At 37.4% G+C, this 24,414-nt stretch overlaps 1 protein-coding gene across 2 annotated transcripts in view; it reads left to right on the top strand.

Annotated features, from left to right (window-relative positions):
- The first annotated feature begins 366 nt into the window (after nt 1-366).
- fchsd2 (FCH and double SH3 domains 2) overlaps nt 367-24,414 on the top strand; it is a 102,190-nt gene continuing 78,142 nt past the window's right edge. For both annotated transcript variants that reach the window (XM_084409496.1, XM_084409495.1), the window contains exons 1-2: nt 367-672; nt 4,526-4,623. In XM_084409496.1, coding sequence (XP_084265622.1) covers nt 652-672; nt 4,526-4,623 — 119 coding nt within the window. In that variant the 5' untranslated portion in view covers nt 367-651. The remainder of the gene's footprint in view (nt 673-4,525; nt 4,624-24,414) is intronic.

Here is a 24,414-nt window from a genome sequence, read left to right as displayed (position 1 = left end):
TTGTCCTACAGTGTTAGAATTTCCAGAACTGTTTGTCTGTATTTCTTTTATCTATATGTCTATTTTTACAGTCTACTATTTTTGCAAGTCTGCCAGAAGTAATTCAAAATGTGTCATGTTTTCATCCTGAGGATAAAGAATCTTTCAAATTGCGAATTTTACTAGCTTTACTATGGCCAAGGCCTACGTCATGAATATTAATGAACTCCTTTCGATGTTGGCGCATTCTTGGACTGTCCAATCAAAAAACTCAATTATTATTTAAATAACCAGCTGACTGTTGCTCACGTACTAACGAAGGCCAATCAGCTACGCTTAGTGAGCGAACGTCCCGTTACGTAATTAATATTCATGAGCTAAGCCTTCAACGTAGTAGGGTTCGTATAGCGGGGTTTGGTGTGTCCGGTCCGGGGCGCTGTTGGGCTGGTTTTACGGTTCGAGCCTGCTCTTTGGAGGCAGATTCTCTCTTTCATTACTTTCTCCCCTGATCCGCAGTGTTTGTTGAGCGTCTGCCCGACTGGACCTGCTTCATCATGGCCGTCTGAATTCAGATCTGAATCCCAGTCTGATCCCCTTTTCTTAATCACCAACCTCGATCGCGCTGGGTATCATTTCTTTGGGATTTTACTTCATTTGTGCCAATGTTCAAACATGCAGCCTCCGCCAAGAAAGGTAAGAAACCAGCCTTAGAACAATGTATGTGTGTGTGGGTTTTTTTGTTTTTGTTTTTAAAATGTGTTTTGCAACGTTGTTATATTATCCCGAAGTTGCGACTTTCTTTCCAACCGCTGTTTGTTTTGAAACAACGTAACGTTATCTGTTTTTATTTGTAACGGAAACGATGTAACAAGAGTTTTCACGACCAGTACTGTTTTTATTGTTGTTTTTAAAGCAGCAGCGGTGGTAAATAATCTTGAAATCCAGCAGATATCTTTAGCAGATGTGATAGACGAGTGTTTTAGGGGATGATTTGATCTAAAATAACGGTTAAACCATGCAGCCACGAGATTCGTCTTGTTTTGTGTTTTTACTCGGATTGGAGACACCATGCTTTTGTCAAATAGACGTATCAGTGATCCGTATTCTACCCCTAAAATCTGACATTTGGTTACGCATCTCGCTTAAATGTGTCCAAATGTCATTCACATCGTGGAAATATGAGTTTAAAAAAAATATGTCCTACAGAAAGATGTTTTTCTGTCTGTCTCACTCAGAGGTGACAGCAGCAGGGGTGTTGGATTTCAAACTCATGTCCCACAGGCTGTATGGAGGAATGTGAAATTCCCTCGCAAAAAAGCATTGTATTCCTATCATTCCACACACATTCGTGTGTGTTAATCGTCAAAGCATTGCATCATAGCGTAAAATCCTTAAAGGTGACGTTTGACTTTTTGCAGTTGCTTTGTCTTGTGAAGAAGAGAAAGGCAGATAGCATGTAGCACAGGTTTACCCCACAAATAACCCCGTTATTTTCGCAAAATTATGTTTTAAAATGCAAATGCTATACAAAGATGTGTATAATACTCGTTTGCTTTGGTCGTTGTAACGCTGATAATGTTTGCTTTGATTTAAATGCTCGATAAATGACGTTTAGCTCTTTCTACAGATGCAGGAGACAGGATACAGTATGATTTGTATAAATGTGGTGAGCTTTGTATTAACAGACAGTAAATATGTTACCTAATGTGTATTTTAAAGCAATATCTGGTCTGACATCAGTGTTGTGGATATCTCCATAAATAACTGAATAGCTTCTCCACTGTAATGAATGCCTGTAAATATGCTGTTTTGTTGATGCACTGTTGCTTTCCTCTGACGCAAATGCTGCTGTTAGTGTTTCCTCCGTCTCGGAGTAATAATCCTTCACCTGCACAGCTCAAAGTGTGGATGAGAGCCATGCAGCCGGCTGTCATACTGTGTGTTATGGTGCAGCCTGCAACATTGTGTCCTGCTGACGCTGCCAGGGTTGGAGACCGAGGCGAGCTGTGTTATTTTCCATCCTCTTTGGCTTTAACCTTTAGGGAGTTGTTACAGAACCAATTATCTCCTCACCTGCCAAGTGGAGAACTTCTGTTGTAATTAACAGTTTCTCCCTAGATATTAGTCAACCTGCCCGGGCTCATTGGTCTGGTCCCGTTGGGCTTTTCTCGGCCGGGTAGTCGCATTTGGGTTGTGAACCTCAGGTAACCTTTATGTGTTTTATTTGAACACAACATGATTCAAATCAGGACCATGACCATTTGTAGGGTGCTCCATGGACAGTTCTTAAAGGGATAGTTCACCTAAAAATGAAAGTTCTGTCATTATTTACTCACCCTCATGTTGTTCCAAACCCTTAAAGGGATGGTTCACCCAAAAATGAAAATTCTGTCATCATTTACTCACCTTTACTCAAGTTGTTTCAAACCTGTAAGAATTTCTTTTTTCTGCTGAACACAAAAGAAGCTATTTTGAAAAATGTCTGTAACCAAACAGTTGATGGACCCCATTGACTTCCATAGTAGGAAAAAAAAAACAAATACTATGGAAGTTTTCATTTTTGGATGAACTATCCCTTTAAGACTTTTGTTCATCTTTGAAACAAATGATGAATGTTTGTAAATAACAGATTAGGCTACATTTAATCTGTCCATCATATAAAGTGATCATGTCTCTTCAGAAAATTTTGGACTTAACTGCTTAATTCATATGGGTTAGTTTTACGATCTCTTTATGAACTCTTTGAAGCGTCAAAGTTTCAGTTGCGTAGCTGTCAATGGAGGAAGAGAAAGCTCTCAGATTTCATCAAAATGTCTTCATTTGTGTTCCGAAGATGAATGAAAGTATTACAGATTTGGAATGACAAGGGTGAGTAAATAATAAAAAATATTTTTGGGTGAACTAACTCTTTAAATGCTCAGGACAATGGGTTTCTATGTAATATTTGTATGTTTCTTCTACCAATGTGCAACTCAAGGGAGATTGATGGGTTTCAGATGGGTTTGCCAGCCTAGTCATACCAGCACAAAGCTATTTATAGGTTTAATCAATGTTGTTTCATAACTGAAGTGTTCTATATAATTTCATGCACAACTTTCAGTTCCAAATGTCAGCAGTTAAAAGTCTTAAATGAAACGACCACCTGCTTCTTTTACTGTTGACCTCAAAGCATTTATGTTTGCAAATTTCTTTAAATCTCTTTCCTGTAACTGGTCTAACACTACACTCTTAAAGTAAAAAATAAAGGTTCTTAATTGGCATCTATGGTTCCATGAAGAACCTAGCATCCACGGAACCTTTCCATTGTTCTACAGAATGTTCATTATAGTGGAAAAAAGGTTATTCAGACAAGGAAAAAAAAAAAGTATTTTAAGAACTGTTTACAGAAATGGAACCAAAAATGGTTATTTTATGCCATCGCTGTGAAACTGCCCCTTTTAGAACCTTTGTTATTAAGAATGTTAGCAAAAAGTTATTTCCAGTCAATGTATTTTTGGACCAAATACTATGGTATGTGAATGTGGTACTTATTCAGTACCATGGTATACTGCTCTAAATGTGTGGTTTCGCTGATTACTTAAACTTCTCTGTTTTTGATTCTGTACTGAAGCAGAGGTTATATAATCTTTTTGTGTAATAGTTTCTGAAGTCTTCAGATATCATTAAATATGGAATCTTATAGGATGTGTCATGCCAGGGTACCATTCCCGTCACGCTAAATAACACATTTTCCCCATAATAAAAATACATAATTCATCTTTACTGTTTTGTTATAATCATTTTAATCTGATCCAGATTACATAACTTGGAAACATTTCAGACATTTCAAAGCCTTGGAAGCATTTGAACTTTATGGTGATACATTTCTTCCAATATGTCCATGTCTGTGGAAAAAATGCAAATATCTGTTTTTAATTTTGGTACAGTTTTTATTCATTTACAAATTGTGTTTCAGTTGATGTAATAATGTGTACTTTAAATAGGCAAGGTGCTTTTATTTCTAGAGCACATTTAAAACAGCCACTGCTGACCAAAGTGCTGTACAATCTAACAACTTTAGCTAATAAAATACATAAACTGACAGGAACACACAAATTCATAAGATTACATTGATCCAAAAGCCAGAGAGAAAAAAATAAGTCTTCAGTGAGGAATTAAAACTATCAAAATAACAGGTTTCCAGACTGGTCAGACTGTCTTGCCCACAAACTCACGCCATATTTTGAGTTGCAGCATATCAAACTGGGACAGGAGAAAAAGTTTTAACACCCCAAAAATGACACACTTCAGCTTTAATTACTCTGTTGTGACTGCAAGTGACATTGTATGTTTTTATAGAAAGAATCAACCATAAAAATGTTAGTTTCATTGCAGGGTTTGTTCTCTTGTTGTTTGGAAAGCTTGTGAATTTGCCGTTGTGGTGCATACAGCTGACTGGAGCTGGAAACACAATAATGAGCTCATGTGGGACAGTGTGTGTGTGTGTTTGTGCAACTGGCATGTGCCATCCTCTTCCTCGCCTCTAATGATGTCGTCTGCTCTTCAGGTAAAAGTGACACAGGAATTGAAGAACACGCATACGGAGCAGCTCGGCCGCCTGCACCTTAAACACCAGACAGAATGTGATTTATTGGAAGATATGAGGTAAGCCATTAAATGAAAACACGCATGCATCCATAAAGGTGAAACAAATAAAACAGAACGCAGAGAGCGAGAGAATTCCCCCTTCTTTTGAAGACCACTGCGATCGCAGGACCGGGATGTGACGAAGGCATTTCCTTTGAACTTCCTGTCCAGTCGTTCCCACAGCTGGAAGTCATAACAGTGCTGCTCTTCTCTTTTTTTCCTGTTTTTTTTTTTCTTTTCACTCCATGTCTTCTCTTAAAAGGGATTGAGGGCTGGTTCAGAACAGAGGGAGGGAATCGTGTTAAAACCACTGCTTTTGGACACGGAATTTATGTACGTGTTTTGTGTATATGTGTTTGTACATGCTTATGGGTGTTTATAATGATATTTGACAGTGGCACACCCTCATGAGGGAGCTGAGGATGAAAATTGCTGTGCAGGCATAATCTGCAGGCTATTATGGTGTGTGTTTGTGTGGTGGAGTGAAAAGAAGGTTCTGTCCAAAAGCGACCGAGAGAGAGGATGAGGATTGGTTAAAGTGCATATTATTTTTTTTACAAGCGATTAGTTGATGGATATTCTAAAAAGTGTAATTTCTACTGCCACTAGTTGGTAGGGTTAGTTTTTCAAATAAAATATAAAAAAGAATGACTGTTTTCAATCTGGTTTACCATTGCATTTATATATTGCATGCCATATTCTCTGGAATATAAGTAACTTTTTTAACATCTGAAAAATGCTGCCCCTTATATTACAAAGCAAAATAACGCCAAGCACGCAAAAGTGCAATACACACTTTTATATTTGTGCCGAATGTTAGAAGTACTCAAACCCATATTTGTTTATATAGCACATTTCCTACACGCCATTAGTTACTTAAAAAAAATTTATTTAGGTGTTTATAATAAATTGTTTATTAAATGCCACTATAATTAGTTGTTTTATACTTATTTTTTAAATTCCTGTTCTGTTGTGAATACTGTTAAATTTAAAGAAATTGTTGAGAAGTGAGGGGAACTAAAATACATGTTATGTTTATTAATGTTTGTAAATTTTTTGCTTTACTTACCGGTATTTTACGTAAACTGTAAAAAAATATGGACGTAGTGTCCGTGACGTCACCCATAGGTTTCTGAAGAGCATTTTTGAAGCCCAAAGTGGGCGGAGCCGGCAGTCGCCATCTTGGCAGCGCGTCATCGCGCGTCACTCCCGGATAAACGAAAATGGGCAAAGAGGCGGGATTAGCTGAGGTGACGTGACGCTAACAGACAGCAGACAAACAGCAGTTAGTGACACTAGTAGTGACAGCGGCGGCAATCCACCTGTCACTCAAGTGACCACGCCCTTAATTATACAGAACTTTAAGGCTTAGTATAATTTAAACGGATGAGTTATAAAAAAATGCACCCCCTTCACAGTTGTCATGAAGGGCAAAATGAACTATATAGACCAAAACCACTTTTTGTACCAGGCTGTAAACATATTTTTTTCTGCTGTAAAGTTGAGTAACGGGGGTATGGGATTGAGGAGCCTGCCTCTAGCGGCCAGTCGATGAATTGCAGTTTAAATCCCTTCCGTGTTGGATTCAAGAGAGAGACCGTAAGGCTGCCGCTTGGTATTTTACTATATTTCTGAATATAAAAAATGTACTTATACACTGATGTGACTTATCACTGTTTTTTTTTCTCTCTCATCAATGCAGTTTTGACCCTGTGCGACTTGAAAAATTAACACAGCCCAAGTAATAAAAGTAAACAAGTTCTCAATTCTTATTGATTGCAAGACAATTGACCCTTCGCTAAGCCCCGCCCTCCTTAGTTACTGTTGCTACGCCTGTCAAGCTTTTGCGCCTGGCACGTCTATTACAGTATGTATGCACCGGTTTCAGACATTCCCAAGGAGATAATTAGTCATTTTTGGCGAACAGGTGAAAATCTGAGAGAGCAAAACAAAAGGGACTGCAGTATGCATTCGAGGGATATATCCACGACATAATATGCAAACGATTAGAGAATAATTTCATCAAAATTGAAGCTAAAGCCTAGATCGTTAGGTCCCAGCGCAAGCAGCAGCGCCTCATACGCTGATCATTCAAATGGGAAACACACAAATTGAGGAACAGCTATGTGCATGCACAGCAGGGTGAGTGAAATTTGAAAATCTAATATTTATAAATCAAACAGCTTATCCATAAGTATTGTGGAATAAACACAAGACATTAGCCTGACCACTTTGCAATGATAACATTCTCCCGCTTATATTTTTAGTGCGCCAGGCTACAGCTCACACGTCGTGGGTCACATAAGTGACTAACGTTACTGTTATGAACTGATTAAGTTTGCATACCAACCTTTTCCTTGGAGATCTCCGGCAAGCCCCCTGATGTTCCCTCCTTTTACTAACTACCTTTTACTTATACTAGAACTAACACCGGGAGAGTCGCGATCGGATTGGGGTACTAGTTTAGCCGTCGATTAACAAAATGCTGAAATATATTTTTAAGTAACGTTAAGTTATGTCAGTGAGCCTCCGTCTTGCCTTTAATCACACTGCTTGATCCACGAGCTGGACAATAACTTTATTCTAGAGCTGCTATAAAGCCAAAACACTTTACTTTTAATTTCCTATTATCAATGTAAAGCTGCTTTGGAACAATCTACATTGTTAAAAACGCTATATAAATAAAGATGACGCCCGGCATTTCTCCCCTTGGGTTTTAGGTTTCGGGAAGGGAACAAAATCCACCACCCCGTCCAAACTTTTAGGATACCGGGTATCAGATTTGCACAATCCATACGCATAACGCATGGGCATGTTTCCCTCGCTCGAAAGCTTGCCAGACCTCCCGCGCCTAGTTCCGGTTGCTAAGCCACGATTGGCCAGTGGCGGTTTTCGGGCGTGGCTTAGCGAAGGGTCAATTGTCAGTATTAAAATAAGAACCTAGAATCTAATTACAAGCAATGGGACAAATAAATACAAACCCCTAGTGTGCTGCTATCTTGTCCAAAGTTGTGATTACTAAAATGAAGAATTAGATGTTTTAATTAAGCAGTAATGTACTTGACAGACACCATGTTGTATTGTGAATATAGACGTGGCTGGAGATGTTGCAATCATTTCACTGTGTTAAACCATTTAGCCTGGACTATGTTCACAATATTAGCCACAATATATGACCTGATTGGCCTCCTGTACATTTTTTTGTTTATCGCTTAAATTTAGAAGTCTTATTTGTCATACCTGCTGTTTGGAGAAAGGACAAACTTTATTCCATGCAATCAGCAGAGTCTTTGCATCTCTACACAGAACAGCTAGCAGCACACTTTAAAAGCTTTACGCCTCATAGCTAAAGACATTCAGCTTGTATTTCTGCTGTCCTCGACTACAGGCAGTACAGCGGGTGAAATAAGTATTGAACACGTCATCATTTTTCTCAGTAAATATATTTCCAAAGGTGCTATTGACATGAAAATTTCACCAGATGTTGGTAACAACCCAAGTAAGCCATACATACAAAGAAACAAACAAAAATAAGTTCAGAAATTAAGTTATGTGTAATAATGTGAAATGACACAGGGAAAAAGTATTGAACACATGAAGAAAGGGAGGCGCAAAAAGGCATGGAAAGCCAAGACAACTGCTGAAAACTTACAGTAATTAAAAAGTAATCCAGCCCCCTGTCAGTGGAAATTAATAACAGCTGGTTCAGTCCCAAATGATGGTTTACAAAAAGGTCTCATTGCCAAGGTATCACACAAGACACATCTCATGATGGGTAAAAGCAAAGAGCTGTCTCAAGACCTTCGCAACCTAATTGTTGCAAAACATGATGATGGCATTGGTTATAGGCGCCATTCTAAGCTTCTGAATGGTCCAGTGAGCACTTTTGGGGCCATAATACGGAAGTGGAAAGACAATAATTTCACCATAAATTTGCCTCGACCAGTGCTCCTCGCAAGATTTCTGATAGAGGAGTGAAAAGAATAATCAGAAGAGTTACATATCTTTGTATGTATGGCTTACTTGGGTTGTTACCAACATCTGGTGAAAAGTTCATGTCAATAGCACCTTTGGAAATATATTTACTGAGAAAAATGATGACGTGTTCAATACTTATTTCCCCCGCTGAATATATATAAAAAAGAAAATAGTGAGACATGAGTCAGCTAACCATCGGGAATCCTGCCAAATGTGCAGCTTCCTAGCTTTTGCTAGCGATGATGCCACATTTAAAGGTGATGCTTGTTATTGTTTTTTTATCTTAAAGTGCTTTGTTTAATGCGCAGGAACAACTCTAAGAAGGCTATTAAAAAATTTATCTGTTTGTTTGAGGTCTGTCATAATGGAAGTGAAGGTTGAAATGCATGGAAAATCTGTTTGGAAACTATTAACTCTTAAATTTTGCAATATTGTCACTATTTGCACAGAAACTACACACTTTACCATGAATTTGGTATGATACCATAGACTATGAGAGATGGAAAAACAGTCTGTTGAGGATTTCATTATGTCTAACTTGCAATAGATTTTTGTCCCCTTAAAAATTAATAGAAAGATATCCTTTCAATGTTGACTTTTTGATCAATGCAGAGTGGACTGCACTTTCATATAAAGCCTATTGAGACTAAAGACCATGAAACATATTTAGCCAAATCAGACTAAAGGCACGGCCACGGTCACTGTTGTTCAGTGATTTTTCACGGTGGAAATCGAGTCAGTTCAATAGGAATCTGTGTATTTTCGGCTGAGGGATTTCCTCACACAGGTTTTGGATGGGGTTCAAGTTTGTTATGCAAATTTGCCTGCATGTTTGAACAAAAAAAAAAAAAAAGATCAGCTTCATGCATCACTACACTATTGAAAATGGATTTTTTTGCCTGCCAAATTTTCCAGACATTTCTCTAATGTTACTGCACCTTAACCAAGAAAGGGACTGGGGATGTGCAATTGATCTGTTCTTTCAATTTGTGCTGTTTGTGTGTCGAATAAGGTAGACTAGCATGAGAAGATTATTACAGATGCCAAAGCTCATTGCTACATTAATTATTACATTACATTTCCATGGATTTAAAGTTGACTTTATGATCTTCTCCATTCTCAGTGTCAAAGACATTCATATATTCTGACTTTCTCCTCTGTTCTTTGTTGCTCTGTCTGACTCTTGCTGACAAACACATACACAAACATTCTCAAGATGGTCTGGTGGGTTAAGTCGATGTCTCGGCCATGAGTCAAAGAGCCCCATTGATTGAGCTTCTGAGTTTGATCTTCCCTGTTTACCTACTGGCCCACTAATGCTCTGACCATAATAACCCAGACACGACGTAGGACGGCCGTGTGAGCAGATATATTATAACTCTAGAACTACAGTACAGTCATGCTCACACTGTCTCAGATTTATTTAAGGGTGAGTTCATAGTGTATTTTGGGAAGTACTGCTGACTCTTACAGACTGGAACGCTGGTGTCGGTAGTAACTTCAAACATGAAGGTCTCTGCTGTAGTCTGTGTGTTTTTATTTCTCCTGTTGCTCACCCGTTTGCAAATGCGCAGACGTTGATCTGAGCACTTGGCCAATTGAACATACTTGCATCCGTTTACTTGTTAACTGTGTTGAGGGAACTTCCTGTTCATTTCTGCCATCAGGAATGGTTCTGAGTTGGTTGCTTGGCTTATTTGTAACGTCAAATTGCCTATTGGTAAAGTCAAAAAAATATATTCCGCTCACTAGATATGGCTCAGGTGAGACTGGAATATCTCGATGGTGGACTTTTTTTTTTACTTTACCAATAGGCAGTAACTCAGTCTTAAGTCTGTGGGACTTTTTTGTTTGCTGGAAAAAATCATATATCTGACTGCTTAGAAAAGTAGTAGAACTAGGGATGCATGATTTGAGGAAAAATCTTAATTGCAATTTATTTTATTTTTCTTCTCAGAATTGTGGTTTGCGATTCAAAACAAAGCACCAGGGGCCTGTACCATGATGGTAGTTGAACAAACTCAGGGTTGCAGGATTAGTTTCGAGCTGACCAAACCAATCCAACCAGGCTTTGTTGGTACCATGATGCTGATCATCAACTTTCTCTGTCAACTCAGGCTTTGATCCTGAGTGTAGGTGTGATCCTGAGTGTCAGTAGCGAACAGCCAATCACATGCTGAGAAAAAGTGAAACTCAAGTAAAACTCATTCAAAACTCATTGAAATTAATTTCTCGCGAGAGAAGCAGCGCAATTCACTTATTAAATAGCCTAAAAGTATTAAAATATTAAGAATTTAAACAAATTTACACAGCAAGAAGAAAATAGCTGTCTATGAAAGAGGACAACTAAAGGAAAAAGTCTCGCTACTTTATATCAGTGCAAGTAAAAGTTGTGAAGTTAGTTTATACAGTTGATAAAGGTATCGAGAATTGAACATTTAAGCTCACATGTAGTCATTTTATAGCTTCATCTATTGATTCTAAAGCATATATATATATATATACTGAAACGCGCAGTGCATACAGTTGGCTACATTTATTAAATTAAATCGCAAACCTTTGCGATCTGATAACTGTGCTAAGCCATATGTTTTGTTTTATTCCCCATGTGAAGCGTCTTTGAGTGTCCAGAAAAGCGCTATACAAGTGTGATGTTGTATTATTATTATTATTATTATTATTATTATTATATCATGTTTTCAGGTTGTTTTTGTACTTACTCGTAGCCACATTATTGAGGATTCATTCATATCTGTAGTACAAAATACAAATGGTGCAGATGATATATTTGCACAGGGCAGCGTTTGATGGACCATATCTATATCAGAGATGCCCTGATACTGCAGACAGGAAGACATGGGAGGGAGTTATGCACGAGGGATTGTGGGAAATAGTTGAGGAATCCTGTGTGATATTAAAGAGTTGAAAGACAGTTGTTGTTTCAGTAACTGACGGATGAAGCAGATGAAAAAGCGAAGCAGACGAGGGAGAAATAGTTTTTAGCTTCGAGGAAGCCGCTTTGTGTCGTTAGTGTACGAGAGTTCCATCAAGACTCTTCTGGCTGGATCGGTTTCTTTTGGTTTCTTACACTTTCTGACTCTTTGTTTCATTGTGAACCCACTAGGCAGTTTGATTATATAGCCTACTGTATATACTTTTTAAAAAAAATAAAAATAAATGATTACCCCTCAAATTGCGCAAATTGAAAATACGCCCAGTGGAAACGCATCAATTTTGCAAAAACTCCCGTATATTTACAGGTCACCTAGCGTACGTAAAAGTCGATCATTCTTTAAAGAAGGTGCAATATTTTTGGAAGAAGACGAGACAGAGTTCTTTATTAAACTCATAAAATACAAAAGAATTACGGAAATACTGGATTTTGAACAACAAAGAAATGCCACAATTTATCAAGACCAGATAGGAGGGAGAAACCCTCAGAAACACCTCATATGTGCCGCTCCCAAGTGTAAGGGGCTTTGGAGTTGTATTTAATATCTAATATTTATAATATATTTATTAATGTGAATATCATTTTGTACTGTTGACAGAATGATCTTTTGGTTTGTGACCATCAAGTTTGGATTACAAAGTAGATAAACAAATGATATTAGTGTGAATTAAAGGGTTAGGCACCCCAAAATGAATAAAATTGTCAGTTCCAAACCCATTTGTTCATCTTTGAAACACAAATGAAGATCTTTTGAATGAAATCTCTCAGAGTTTTCTGTCTCTCCATTGACAGTCCACGCAACTACCACTTCAAAAAGTTCATAAAGAGATCGTAAAATGAAATCCATGTAAATTGAGCGGGTAAGTCCAAATTTTCTGAAGAGACACGATCACTTTATATGATGAACAGATTGAATTTAACTTAATTATTGAATCAAACTTTTTTTAGAAAAAGTGGTAGTTGCGTAGCTGTCTATGGAGGGACAGAAATCAGATTTTATTAAAAATATCTTCATTTGTGTTTCAATTAAAGATGAACTAAAATCTTGAGACATGAGGGTGAGTAAATGATTGGGTGAACTATCCCTTTAAAGGTTTAATTTACTGATTTATCTAAAAATTTGACATTATTAAATCAATTAAAATACATTGTGGCATATAAAGTGATGTCAAATTAGATTTTGGTTATCGTAAGCTGATGCTTTCCTCATGTTGGCAGTTTGAGTTATCCAGTGCGATCTGACCTGAGCATTAACACTATTGTCCAAATGTACAGAAATCACTCTCTCCATCATTCTTTAATGAATGAGCTTTTGTTTTACAAACATAGACACACACACACACACACACACACACACTCAAGCTGCTCAACTCTCAAAGGCCTTAATGAAATTGAGTCTCCTTGCATCCTGAATCTCAAGGCTAATTTGATCAGAGAGGTATTTCATGAAAAGCCTTTTCATCCTTTCTGCAACATTCTCAAGAACCAAAACACATCTGCTCACTGATTTCAGACCAGATCGAGCCTCGAATGGACAATAAATATGTGGTGTATTGATGTATTAATATGTTTCAGGTTGATATAGATTGGCATGAGATTAAGGTGATAATTTTAGAAAATTCTGTTATTTACTCAGCCCTATGTCATTCAAACCTGTATGACTTTCTTCTGTGTAACACAAAAGAAGATATTTTGAAGAATGTTTCAGTGTTTTTCTGTCCTTACAATGAAAGTCAATGAACAAAAAACTATTGTTTTGGACCCCATTGACTTTCATTGTATGGACAAAAACAGATGAAACCATGTTAACGTTTTGGGTGACCTATCCCTTTAAGTATTAATCTGAGGAAAATGTCTGATATTTAGATTATGAGCAGTAGTAACGAAATGGCTCTGAAAAACGAAAAAAATACTTTTCCTTAATAAACATAAACACAATAAACATAGTTACATTTAAAATGCATAAAGATGTCATGCATTAAATTGATTAAAAGTGACAGTAAAGATATTTATAATGTTACAAAAGTAAATTTCTATTTGAAAAAATCTGTTATCTTAAACTTTCTGTTTAGTTACATTTAAAATGCATAAAGATGTCATGCATAAAGATGCATTAAATTGATCAAAAGTGATCGTAAAGATATTTATAATGTCACAAAAGTACATTTCTATTTTAAAACATCTGTTATTTTAAACTTTCTATTTGTCAAAGAATCCTGAAAAAACAAATATCAAGGTTTCCACAAAAGCACAACTGATTTCAACATTGATAATAAGTAGAAATGTTTCTTGAGCAGCAAATCATCATATTAGAATGATTTCTGAAGGATCATGTGACACTAAAGACTCGAGTAATGATGCTGTAAATTCAGCTTTGCATCACAGGATGGAATATATGAAATTTTTAAATGTATTAAAATAGAAAATGGTTCCTTTAAATTGTAGTAATATTTCACAATAATATCATTGTTTTTACCACAGGAAAATGTTCCTCAAAACAAAACTATCAGAAGACTTTTGTATATTATATTACTTTTAGGCTGGTTTCATGATGTTTATTTAGGTAATTATGATGGTTCAATTCCCTAAACATTTATGAGAAGTTGTAATAGTGATTTTGCAAGCACCACCAACTAACACCATGAATCTGTATTATAACTCTTTTCCCTGATGTCTTTTAGAGCAGTAGAACAATAGGGGCGAGAGGGGCCCAGACATGCCTTCTATCCTAGAGATTTTGTGTGTGTGTGTGTGTGTGTGTGTGTGTGTGTGTGTGTGTGTGTGTGTGTGTGTGTGTGTGTGTGTGTGTGTGTGTGTGTGTGTGTGTGTGTGTGTGTGTGTGTGTGTGTGTGTGTGTGTGTGTGTGTGTGTGTGTGTGTGTGTGTGTGTGTGTGTGTGTGTGTGTGTGTGTGTGTGTGTGTGTGCTTGTGTGTGTTTGTTTAGCGGAAAAAAGCAGATGACGTTGATCTGGGAAGAAAAATGGCACAAATTCCTGGAGATTTCAGGCCGTGCCTTGAGGATGCAGGCATTAGAACACATGAGACAGATTCGAATGAGAAAAGCGAGCCAGTTTGTGATGTTATAGAGCATGATGGGTGTTTTTCTGAAGGGGATGAAGGAATTTGAGGAGGCATGTGAGAGCAGGAGGTGCTCATAAAGGAAGGAGGAGGAGGAGACCTGTAATGCTCGACTCCAGCAACGTCCCACGGAGTTCACATTCTCTCATGCTCACTTTAACACAGTCATGTTCTCCCACCCAAACGTTCATAAGCAAATTCAACCGTGCACGTTTATGAATTCTTAAAGAGAGCAAGCAAGCCAAATGTTTCAAAGTGGAACGCTTCTCACACACACTCCAGAATGTCACGAAAACATGCAGGTCACATTTCACCATAAAATGAATGGAAAAAGTTTTACAGGAGAAAATTAACCCTATTTTAGCAATTTCTTTTGCATTAAAACAATTTTATTATTTCCCCCTAAATGAATTTTTCTGTAATGCATATACCTATTTATAATAATGTTTTTACTTAAATTGTGAAATATCTTTGCTTTACACTGATATTAATGAGAATTTATTTGCTTAATTGCCATGAAAATAATGTCACAATGTACACTACTGTTCAAAAGTGACAGTAAATGCATTTGAGACAAACAAAACTGATGTTTTTAACATTAGCCTAAGAATAATACATTTTAAATATAGTTATTAAAAATGTATTTAACTATTTTACAATCTTACTGTTTTTTGATCAATAAAATGAAGCCTTATATGAAAGCATAAGATATTTCTTTCAAAAAATCTTACCAACCTCAAAATTTGGATGGACTTGTGAAAAATGCAATGTCCTCAATTGGCTTTTTCTACTTTGAAGAAAATGTTTTATTCTTTCTTTTGATTTTAGAGTGAAATATTACACAGGCATGTTCATGTCTGGTTTTGTGAGATTTACCTAAGGAGGATGCCCCACACACACACACACACACACACACACACACACACACACACACTTGGCCGTCTGTGTTGTGTTGTGGGGAGATTACATCAGTTTCACACCCAAACAATCACTAATTGGAAAAGCTGGAAGTGAAACACAAGGCCTTGACCTCTCCGACCTCTTCATCTCCTCTCACCAATAGCTCAAACGCCTCCGACATTCCTAATTAGATCAAAAACTCTCCTCCTAATGCCCATCGATTCTTTTATCTTTTGCTCTATCTCATCTCTGAGTCTCTCCTTCCTTTTGTCTTGTCCTGCTGTTGTGCTTTGTTTTTATTCCCTAGATTTAACTCTCCCACACTCTTGTTCTTGATGGTGTTTAAGTCAACGGTCTTTATTTCTATTTTTCATGCTTTGAGTTTGTGAATTAGATCAATAACAATATGTATTAAAGTTCAGTGTGTGTTGTTTTGTAGCATTTGCTTTCTAGTGATCAGATGCACCATTTTCACCTGCTAGGTGATAAAACGGGTTAAAAAAATAATAATACAAGAGGGATCAGAGTCATATCTAGAGACTCGGTCACAGGACTCTTTGGCATGGATAGTGCAAGTAGATGGTTATGATTTATTATTGTATTAGGTTGTAAAATTTCAATCCCAGAAATAGTTAACTTAATCTTTCTTGGAAACAGAAACCACGTCATTCAAGGTTTACTGACCTCTGGATTATTTTTATCTGTTTATGACTTTACACACACACACACACACACACACACACACACACACACACACACACCACTGTCCCATCTGTATGGTTTGACTGTGTTTATGACTGTTTTATTTATTTTTAGGAAGTAATTAGTCACTTAGCATTTTTAGTGTTTGTATGAACAACTCTCATCATGCAACCTATGCACAGCATCCCTAAAATTATATAAAAGTCATGCATAAAAATGTCTGGATATCATTGCATCAACATTATACCAACCCAAGTGTTGAGTTGGTATTGTTGGGGCACACCTCTTAATTATTGAATTGAAATGTTTCAGTTAGACCCATTGCCACAGGTGTATAAAATCAAACACCTAGCCATGCAGTCTGCATTTACAAATATTTGTGGGAAGGGTTGTTCTAAAGAGATCAGTGAATTCAAGCATGCTACTGTAATAGGATGCCACCTTTGCAATAAGTCAGCTCATGAAATTTCATCCCTGCTAGATATGCCACGGCCAACTGTAAGTGCTAGTATTTGAATGTGGAAGTATTTAGGAACAGCAGCAAAAGTTACAGAGCGGCGTAAATGAGTGCTGAGGCACATGGTGCGTAAAAGTCGCCAACGCTCTGCTGATTTCATAGCTGAAGAGTTCCAAACTTTCACTGGCATTGATATCAGCACAAAAACTTGTGCGTCGGGAGCTTCATGGAATGGGTTGTTCATGGAGTGTCAAATGGAGTGGTGTAAATCACACCGCCACTGGACTCTGGAGCAGAAATGTGTTCTGTGGAGTGAAGAATTACGCTTTGGCAGCCTGGTGGGCAAGTCTGGGTTTGGCAGATGCCAGGAGAGCATTACCTGTCTGAATTCTTTTGGGCCAACTGTAAAGTTTGGACTGGTGGAGGCGGGATAATGGTATGGGGCTGTTTTTCCCATAATTCCAGTGAAGGGAATTCTTAATGTTTCAGCATACCAAGACATTTTGGACAATGCTGTGCTTCCAACTAGGGATGTGCCAGAATCCGAATACCTTATAATGGATAATGGCTTCAAAATGAATAACGAATTGTACCGAATAATAGAAAAAACATTCGCCTGACACTGTTTGCTGGATAGCATAGCTCGATATTATACATAAAACTCTCAAATCACCACACAATAATGAGTGTGTGAAGTGAATGAGTATAAATACTACATCATACACATTTTCTACTATTTGATATGTCTATTTAAATTATTTAAACCTTGTACTATATGATACACGAATGAAATGAGCACAGCATGATCTCAAATCAAGCTGTCAATCATAGCCGCATTGCTATCTCTGCGCGTCTGTCAGGAGTAATATAACTAAAGCTGGGCACACACTACAAGATATATTCAAGGCAATTTTGGACCGATTTCTCCCCTTCCGACAATCCAATGATCCCTATGATCTTGATGGTTCTACAGATTATTTTATCAGATTTTTCTGTGGTGTGTTAAGAGTGACTGAATCTGCTCGGAAGAACGTCGGTGTGTAGCGGCGGCTTTACCATAACAAGAATAGCATTGTACAGTGAGACATTTAAGATTATTAACAAGTCATTACTTTTACAAATAATCGTAATGAAAATTATTCCTATCAATATATTTTTAAATTCCTAGTTATTTATTAGTCTGCATTTACATTGCACATGTCTATTTTGACATTCCATATTTGTATCACTGTCAATTGCAATTTCAAGAGCAAATCCTGCTTTTATATGAAGATGTCACTTCCAAACTTTGCAGTGTGTAATTGGCCATCGGCCCTTTTATCAGCATGAAAAACAATACCTTTATTTAATGGATTAGAGCTAGGCTATATAGCCTGGAAAGGGCGAAAGAGCGCTCACTTTACAATCTCTAAAAAGCTGTCACTCATCTCAGTTCGCGATTTCACAACCTATAAGATAAAAGACCTCTGCTGCATTTGTGTGCGTTTGTAGTTTTTTAGGAGATTCCTGCTTTTACAGCTTGACTCCAAGCATTCAAATTCCACAGGTCTGCCTTGTGTGTATCCGCACTAAACAACCTCTGCTGAAAGTGCCATTCTGCCCACCAGTGTTCTGCTCGCAGTAAATGCAACACTTGTGTGTCTGAATGCTGCTTTTATAAATCATCAACATTACAATCAACTTTTTTTTTTTGGTCCTTTTCTGAAAGTGTTGCTGTGCAGTTTAGGTGTTCAAGTTGGTTGGTTAATACTTGGCATTAGGGGTTTGTTGAAATGAGCAACAGCAATGCTTCCAAGAGGAATCGTTAAGATTGTTTTCAAGATATAATAATCAAATTAGCTCATAACTTTCACCTTCTAATTGCAATCATTGATTTAATCATTTAACTGCTGTTCAATCCTGGAGGACTGAAAGGGGTTTCCAAAGACACTGCTGGGTTTTTCCCAGCTGTAGACAGACGCTCCGACCTGTTGGTCCCAGAGGAAGATCTGTCATCAGACATCCATGGCTCCTCAGGCTGAGATGCTGCTTTGTAATTAGCCACTCTGAGGTTTGCTGTAATTATTGACTTAGACTCGTATCTTAACCCATTTCCTCTTCCTGTGGATGTCTCCTCTTCCGTCCCCATTCTCTTTGTTTCTTATTATATTTGTAAATATATGTTCAGAATGCTGTACTACATACTATTTTTGCAAAAGTGTTATGGAGTAATTTGCGAAAATGCTAATTAACCATGTTGTGTACACTGGCAATCAAAAAAAATTTTTTTAAGAAGTCTCTTAAACCAAGGCTGCATTTATTTGATGGAAAAAAATGCAGTAAAAACAGTAATATTGTGAAATATTATTGCAATTTAAAGTAAGTTTTCTACTTGAATATATTTTAAAATGTAATTTATTTCTGTGATTGAAAAGCTGAATTTTCAGCATCATTACTCCTGTCATCAGTCATGTGATTCTTCAAAAATCTGTTTCTATTCATAGATAGAACGGCATTTATTTGAAATAGAAAAATCTTTTGTTGCATTATGAATTAATTTACTTTCACTTTTGATCAATTTAATGCATCCTTGCTGAAAAAACTAAATCTCATTGACCCAAACCTTTGAACACTGGTGTACACCAGGTTTGGCTGCGTAGCTCACAGAGGAGACAAATTAGTAGACGTGACCTCAAGGCCAAGTGACCTCTGACCCTTGCTGTGCCGTTTCCTATGTAGGTCAGGCGTGGCAGAGTTTAACATCTGGAGTTCACATGCTCCACTGTCTGAATGCAGCAGCTTCTTGTGGATCGTACTTCCTTCCTAGTTGCAACCAGCTCTTACCCCACACACGGAGTCTGTTAACCCTTTGACACAAGATGCCGCCTTCTGTTACCACTCTGTAGTTGTGGATGTCACCTTAAGTATCCTGTGTAAAGTGTATAAAAAGACAGTTATTAATAGTAAACATTAACACACCATGTTCATTCATTGCCAAAAGCGTTTGTTTATGTAAAGTTAGTATTTTTTATGTTTATATATCTTGTTTATATTTATTTATATAACTATATTAAAGGGGTCGATTTATGAGAAATCAAATTTGCCTTGATCTTTTGATATATAAGAGGTATTTGTACCATTAAAAAAGTACATTTGCATTTGACTGTCTCCAGTCCAGAGCAAGACATTGACGAATAGTTATACATCATCACACTATAAGCCCCGCCCACTGGCATGCAGTTGCTTAGCGTCGGACATTTGGTTACACTGGATGTGAGTGTCGCGTCAAAAGCAAATAGAAGCCATTATAATTACAGACGCTGTCTACACTGAATACAGTATATACAGATGCACGTTCAATTTCTGACATACTCCACGTGTTTGAGTCTGTTGACAACAGGACAAATGGAAGAGTGAAAGAACATTCGCTTAGATGCGTCGTTTAAACCGCTTGTTTGCGTCTCTGTAGACATCAGAAGGATCCCAGCGTTGGAAATAAGTGGATGGATTATTTTAATGTCATCCCGGATCGCGTCAGAGGATTATATGTTTGTTCGGAGCATTTTATATTGTAAATGGTCTGTAATTTTCTGTATTTATTGTATTTATTGTCTGTAAATAACGGTTTTATATGGAAAATGTTTTCAAAACACGTACTTAAAACGTTGATACCGGTTTTTGTGTGTGTGTGTGTGTGTGTGTGTGTGTGTGTGTGAAAAACGTAATACTATAACTATAAGTGAACTTCAAGGAATTTATTAAAATGATTTAAAAAAAATCCATTTCATGACCTTTAATGCAAATATATAAACATTGTTTATATATTTTCTTTTGCATTCAAAGTCGTCTTGCAGTGTGTTGTGAAATTAAAGATGAAATGGAATGTTAATTGTCAATGAAAATTGGCAAAAGATATTCATTTCAAAATTATTCACACCAACGTGAAAATTTTTCGTTGGAATCTAAGAGAAGTTCATCTAAAGGATTCTAAAGGAGTCCATTATAATGCAGCTTTGTGACAAAAATTCATGCAGAATGGTGAATAGGCATTTAGTCAGACGATATGTATGTGGGGAGGATTATGATGAAGCAGTAAAATATTTTTTTTTTACTTAATTTTTTACAACAAAGGGTGTAAGGAAGAGGATGTGTGGTAACACCTGCTCTTCACAGATGTGTGTGTGGTTGTGCGTATGTGTCTCTGTCTGTCACTGTGTGTGTATATGTGTGATCTGATGTGCATTTCCATTTATAGATGCCACTTTTGTAAATATCGACCGGCTAAAAGCATCTCCTTTTCTTATAATAAACACATTTGCAGTTAGTTGAGAGACAGCTCTCAGACGCTTTTATTGCAGAAAAAGGTACAGTTCATCAAAACGAACCAATGTCCTGGTAGTTTGGCATGTGTCCTTGCTGTTCAAGAAGTGAGGAAAAGGTCTGTGGCATGTAGAAGGTTGTTCCAGTGTAGGGGATCTGGCAGACATCAGGCCTGGCTGTGTCTCGCCGTACTGGACCTCAAGGTCACCCTGTGAAGGCTCTCACGAAACCAGTTTCACCCCAGGAGAAGTGTGATGGTGACTTCATTGCAATGCAGTTAGTGCATCATGATTTTCATTTGCACAGCCCTCCTCTTGACCACACACTCCTGGGATGTCTATTGTTCTGTTCTCTAGTTCTCTATGCTATGAAATGCATTGAAACACTTCATGCATTGAGCGTAAAGTAAAGTGCTGTTTTAAAAATATGCACTTGTCCCTCCTTTGTTTTATTTCATCAAAACAGATGATGCACATGCAAAATGGCATTCAGTTGATTAATAGGTATTTTAAAGCATTTTAGAGTATTTTTATCATACTATCAGTCAATATGGATAATTTTCACCATAAATGTCAAATCTTTATTTCTTTCAAGTTTAAAGGCAGATCTTGGCTCCAGAGTGAAAGAAAACCTGACAGTTAATTGTGGTTTTATCATCAGACTTCTCTTTATCGTCAGAACATGACAGGCACTTGCCAAACAGGTGAACATTTTGCAAATTCATATTACGTGTTTTGTTTCTTAGAAATGCACATTTCACAGAGTTGTGATGCAGATGGAAATTTGCATCAGTATTTGAGTCACGGATCAGATCAGTATTTATGAAAAACAGTAGCAAAAAGACATTTAGTACAATACCAATGCACAAGAACAGCAATAGCTTAATAACAAACAATTCTGTAATTATATTCCATTACTCCTTTACATCTACATTAATAATAATACAATTCTATATGAATATCCCACATTTGCTGTTTGTTTCCATTGTTGCAGTTTGTTAACGTTACTACAGTAAATCCATGTTAAATGTTTGTGATTTGTGGATTGAAAAGCCTTCCAACTGTATCATTGTGGCACAATGTTTCTCTTGTTTTCCGCGAGTTGTGAGAATGTCAGTGCTGTTTCATTTGGCTTTAAACTGGTTTAAATCATGAGGCATATGATTTGTTTATATATGGGAGAACACTGCGGCAAACTCAAACGCTTTTCACTGGATCTGACAGCGACGTTTAGGGCTGTCGCGATAACCGCAATATTGCAGTACCGCGCTACTGACAAGCCAACCGCAGAGGAATTCAAGTTACCGCAGCAACCGCGATATTCACGTGTTTTTTTTTTTACTTCGTGCATGTATTGAATTTTAAATAAGTTAATAATGATAAGACGTGGCGATCATGGTTTTATCATGGTGATTTGTACAGGGGCTTCGTGGATTTGCACTTAAGCCTAAACAGACAGTGAATGAGAGAGATCGACTGAGCGCGTGCGATTACCTGCGTCTGTCTTTGAGGTCAAGTCATATTCGTGAAAAGGTTGCCGTGTCCAAGGAAAGTTAAATATTTGTCCTGTCATCCTTTTAACGTTTTAAAAAAAGGGTATTTACCATGAATGGCATCAGCGACAGCGCTGGTCAGCATCCACAGCGCGAGGAACTCGCGGTCGCGGGAAACAAAACTCAGTGAGTCACGCATTAAAATCAATGCCATTTGTCTCTATTAAGTGAAGCTTCAGCGTTTCCCATGCGACGCATTGCTGGACAGCTGAGCCTTGAAAAGTGGAGCTCAAAGTTAAAAATAATTTACCTTGTTTCATACTATCTTTTAATGAATCAATCAGCGTTTTTGAACGTGTTGTTGAATGAATGGTTTATGACTCACTCAAAGACAGTCCTTTGCCTTAACAACTGCGCGCTGAGTGACAGGCTTTCAATGCGGAGAGACGCCGTTTAGTTTCGGTTTATTGGTTACTGAAAATGTACTCGTTTTTGTGCATGCTGACCACATCGTGACACTTATTTATATAGCAACAATATATTTATATTTAAATAAATCAAAATAAATTAATAAATGCGGTAAAACCGCATATCGCGCTATTGAGCCACTCAAAATTACCGCAAGGGAAAATCCTTCACCGCGACAGCCTTAGCGACGTTTAGTGGTCGCGTGATTGAGACGGACAGCGAGCAAATGCATTTCGCCCTGAGCTCACGCTGCATTGTCTTTTTTGAGTTGTGTGGCGTGGTTCAAATGAGTAGCTCTATTTCGTTACACTTTTGGCGCATTTGCCATGTAATGTTTCTCATACGCAACAGAAATAGCAGCGCTTATCAGTTAGGCAAATTGGTACTGGTGCCTGTGTGACGGTCTGCCAGAAGTGTTTGCAGCATTATTTGCATAGTGCATTAAGATTATATTGAAGATTTAGCAAACTTTTGTTATAATTTTAAAGAGGAAAATCATATTGCAATAATTATTGTTATCGGTTTAATCGCCCAGCCCTCGCATGCGTAAATTAATGTAAGTAAAGTCTTTAATTTTCTTCGAACTCTAATTACTTACGTTTTCATGCACTTAGGAGATGAAAGATAATTACAAACAGAATCTATTTTTAAAGTAAAAAAATAAGGCTTTGCATACTGTATGCACACTTGCTCTATTTCTCTGACAGCTTGTGGGACTTATGAAGACATTTCTGTTGTTTTTTTCCAGTGTATTCTGAAAATTTCTAGGAAGCGAATGTGTCAGTGTGCTGAAAGGATTTTGACACTGGGAGACAGCCCTAGAAATGGTTGACTGCCTGGGCAGTGCATTTGCGAACAAGGGAGCTGATTGAGACACAGCCCATGGCTGCATCCCTATTCACATATATCTGCTGTGCAGTAAAAATATTTTTCACTGTCGATTGGAAAGTACATACTTGTAAGTACATAGTAAGAGAATTTGGCACTATTTGGAATGTCATAAAAATGCATCTAGCATGAATGCATACTTAAGAAAAGAATACCAGAAATTGTATTTCACTGAGGCACCTTTGGCATATTGTTTAAAATCTGACTTTATAAAGAAATACTTAAAGGCTACACTTTGTGTTAATATATTAATATTAAAGTCCATTCCAAAGGGAGTTATTCTCTATATCATTAATCACTGTTTCTGAACTCCCTGAAACACCTCAATTGTATTCTTGAGGTTTCTTCCGGGAACAAACATCAAAATATCCCTCATAATTCCCTCCCATGGCATACGCAAAATAAAGAATGCGAGGTCTGGTTGAGTTGCGTTAGTAGAGTGTGGAAACTCATGGTTTCCCAAACATGCTCAAAGCGGTTGACCAATCACCAAACACACTGGTCCAGCCGACCAATCAGAGCAGAGAAATTGCCCTTTACAGGAGGGGGGCTTCATAGAGACAGTTTCTCTTTTTTTAAGCATTAAAATCTATTC

Source organism: Rutilus rutilus (assembly GCF_951802725.1).
Source record: "Rutilus rutilus genome assembly, chromosome: 5".
Lineage (NCBI taxonomy): Eukaryota > Metazoa > Chordata > Actinopteri > Cypriniformes > Leuciscidae > Rutilus > Rutilus rutilus.
The sequence above is the reverse complement of the archived record's forward strand: the minus strand, read 5'-3'. Positions and strand labels throughout refer to the sequence as shown.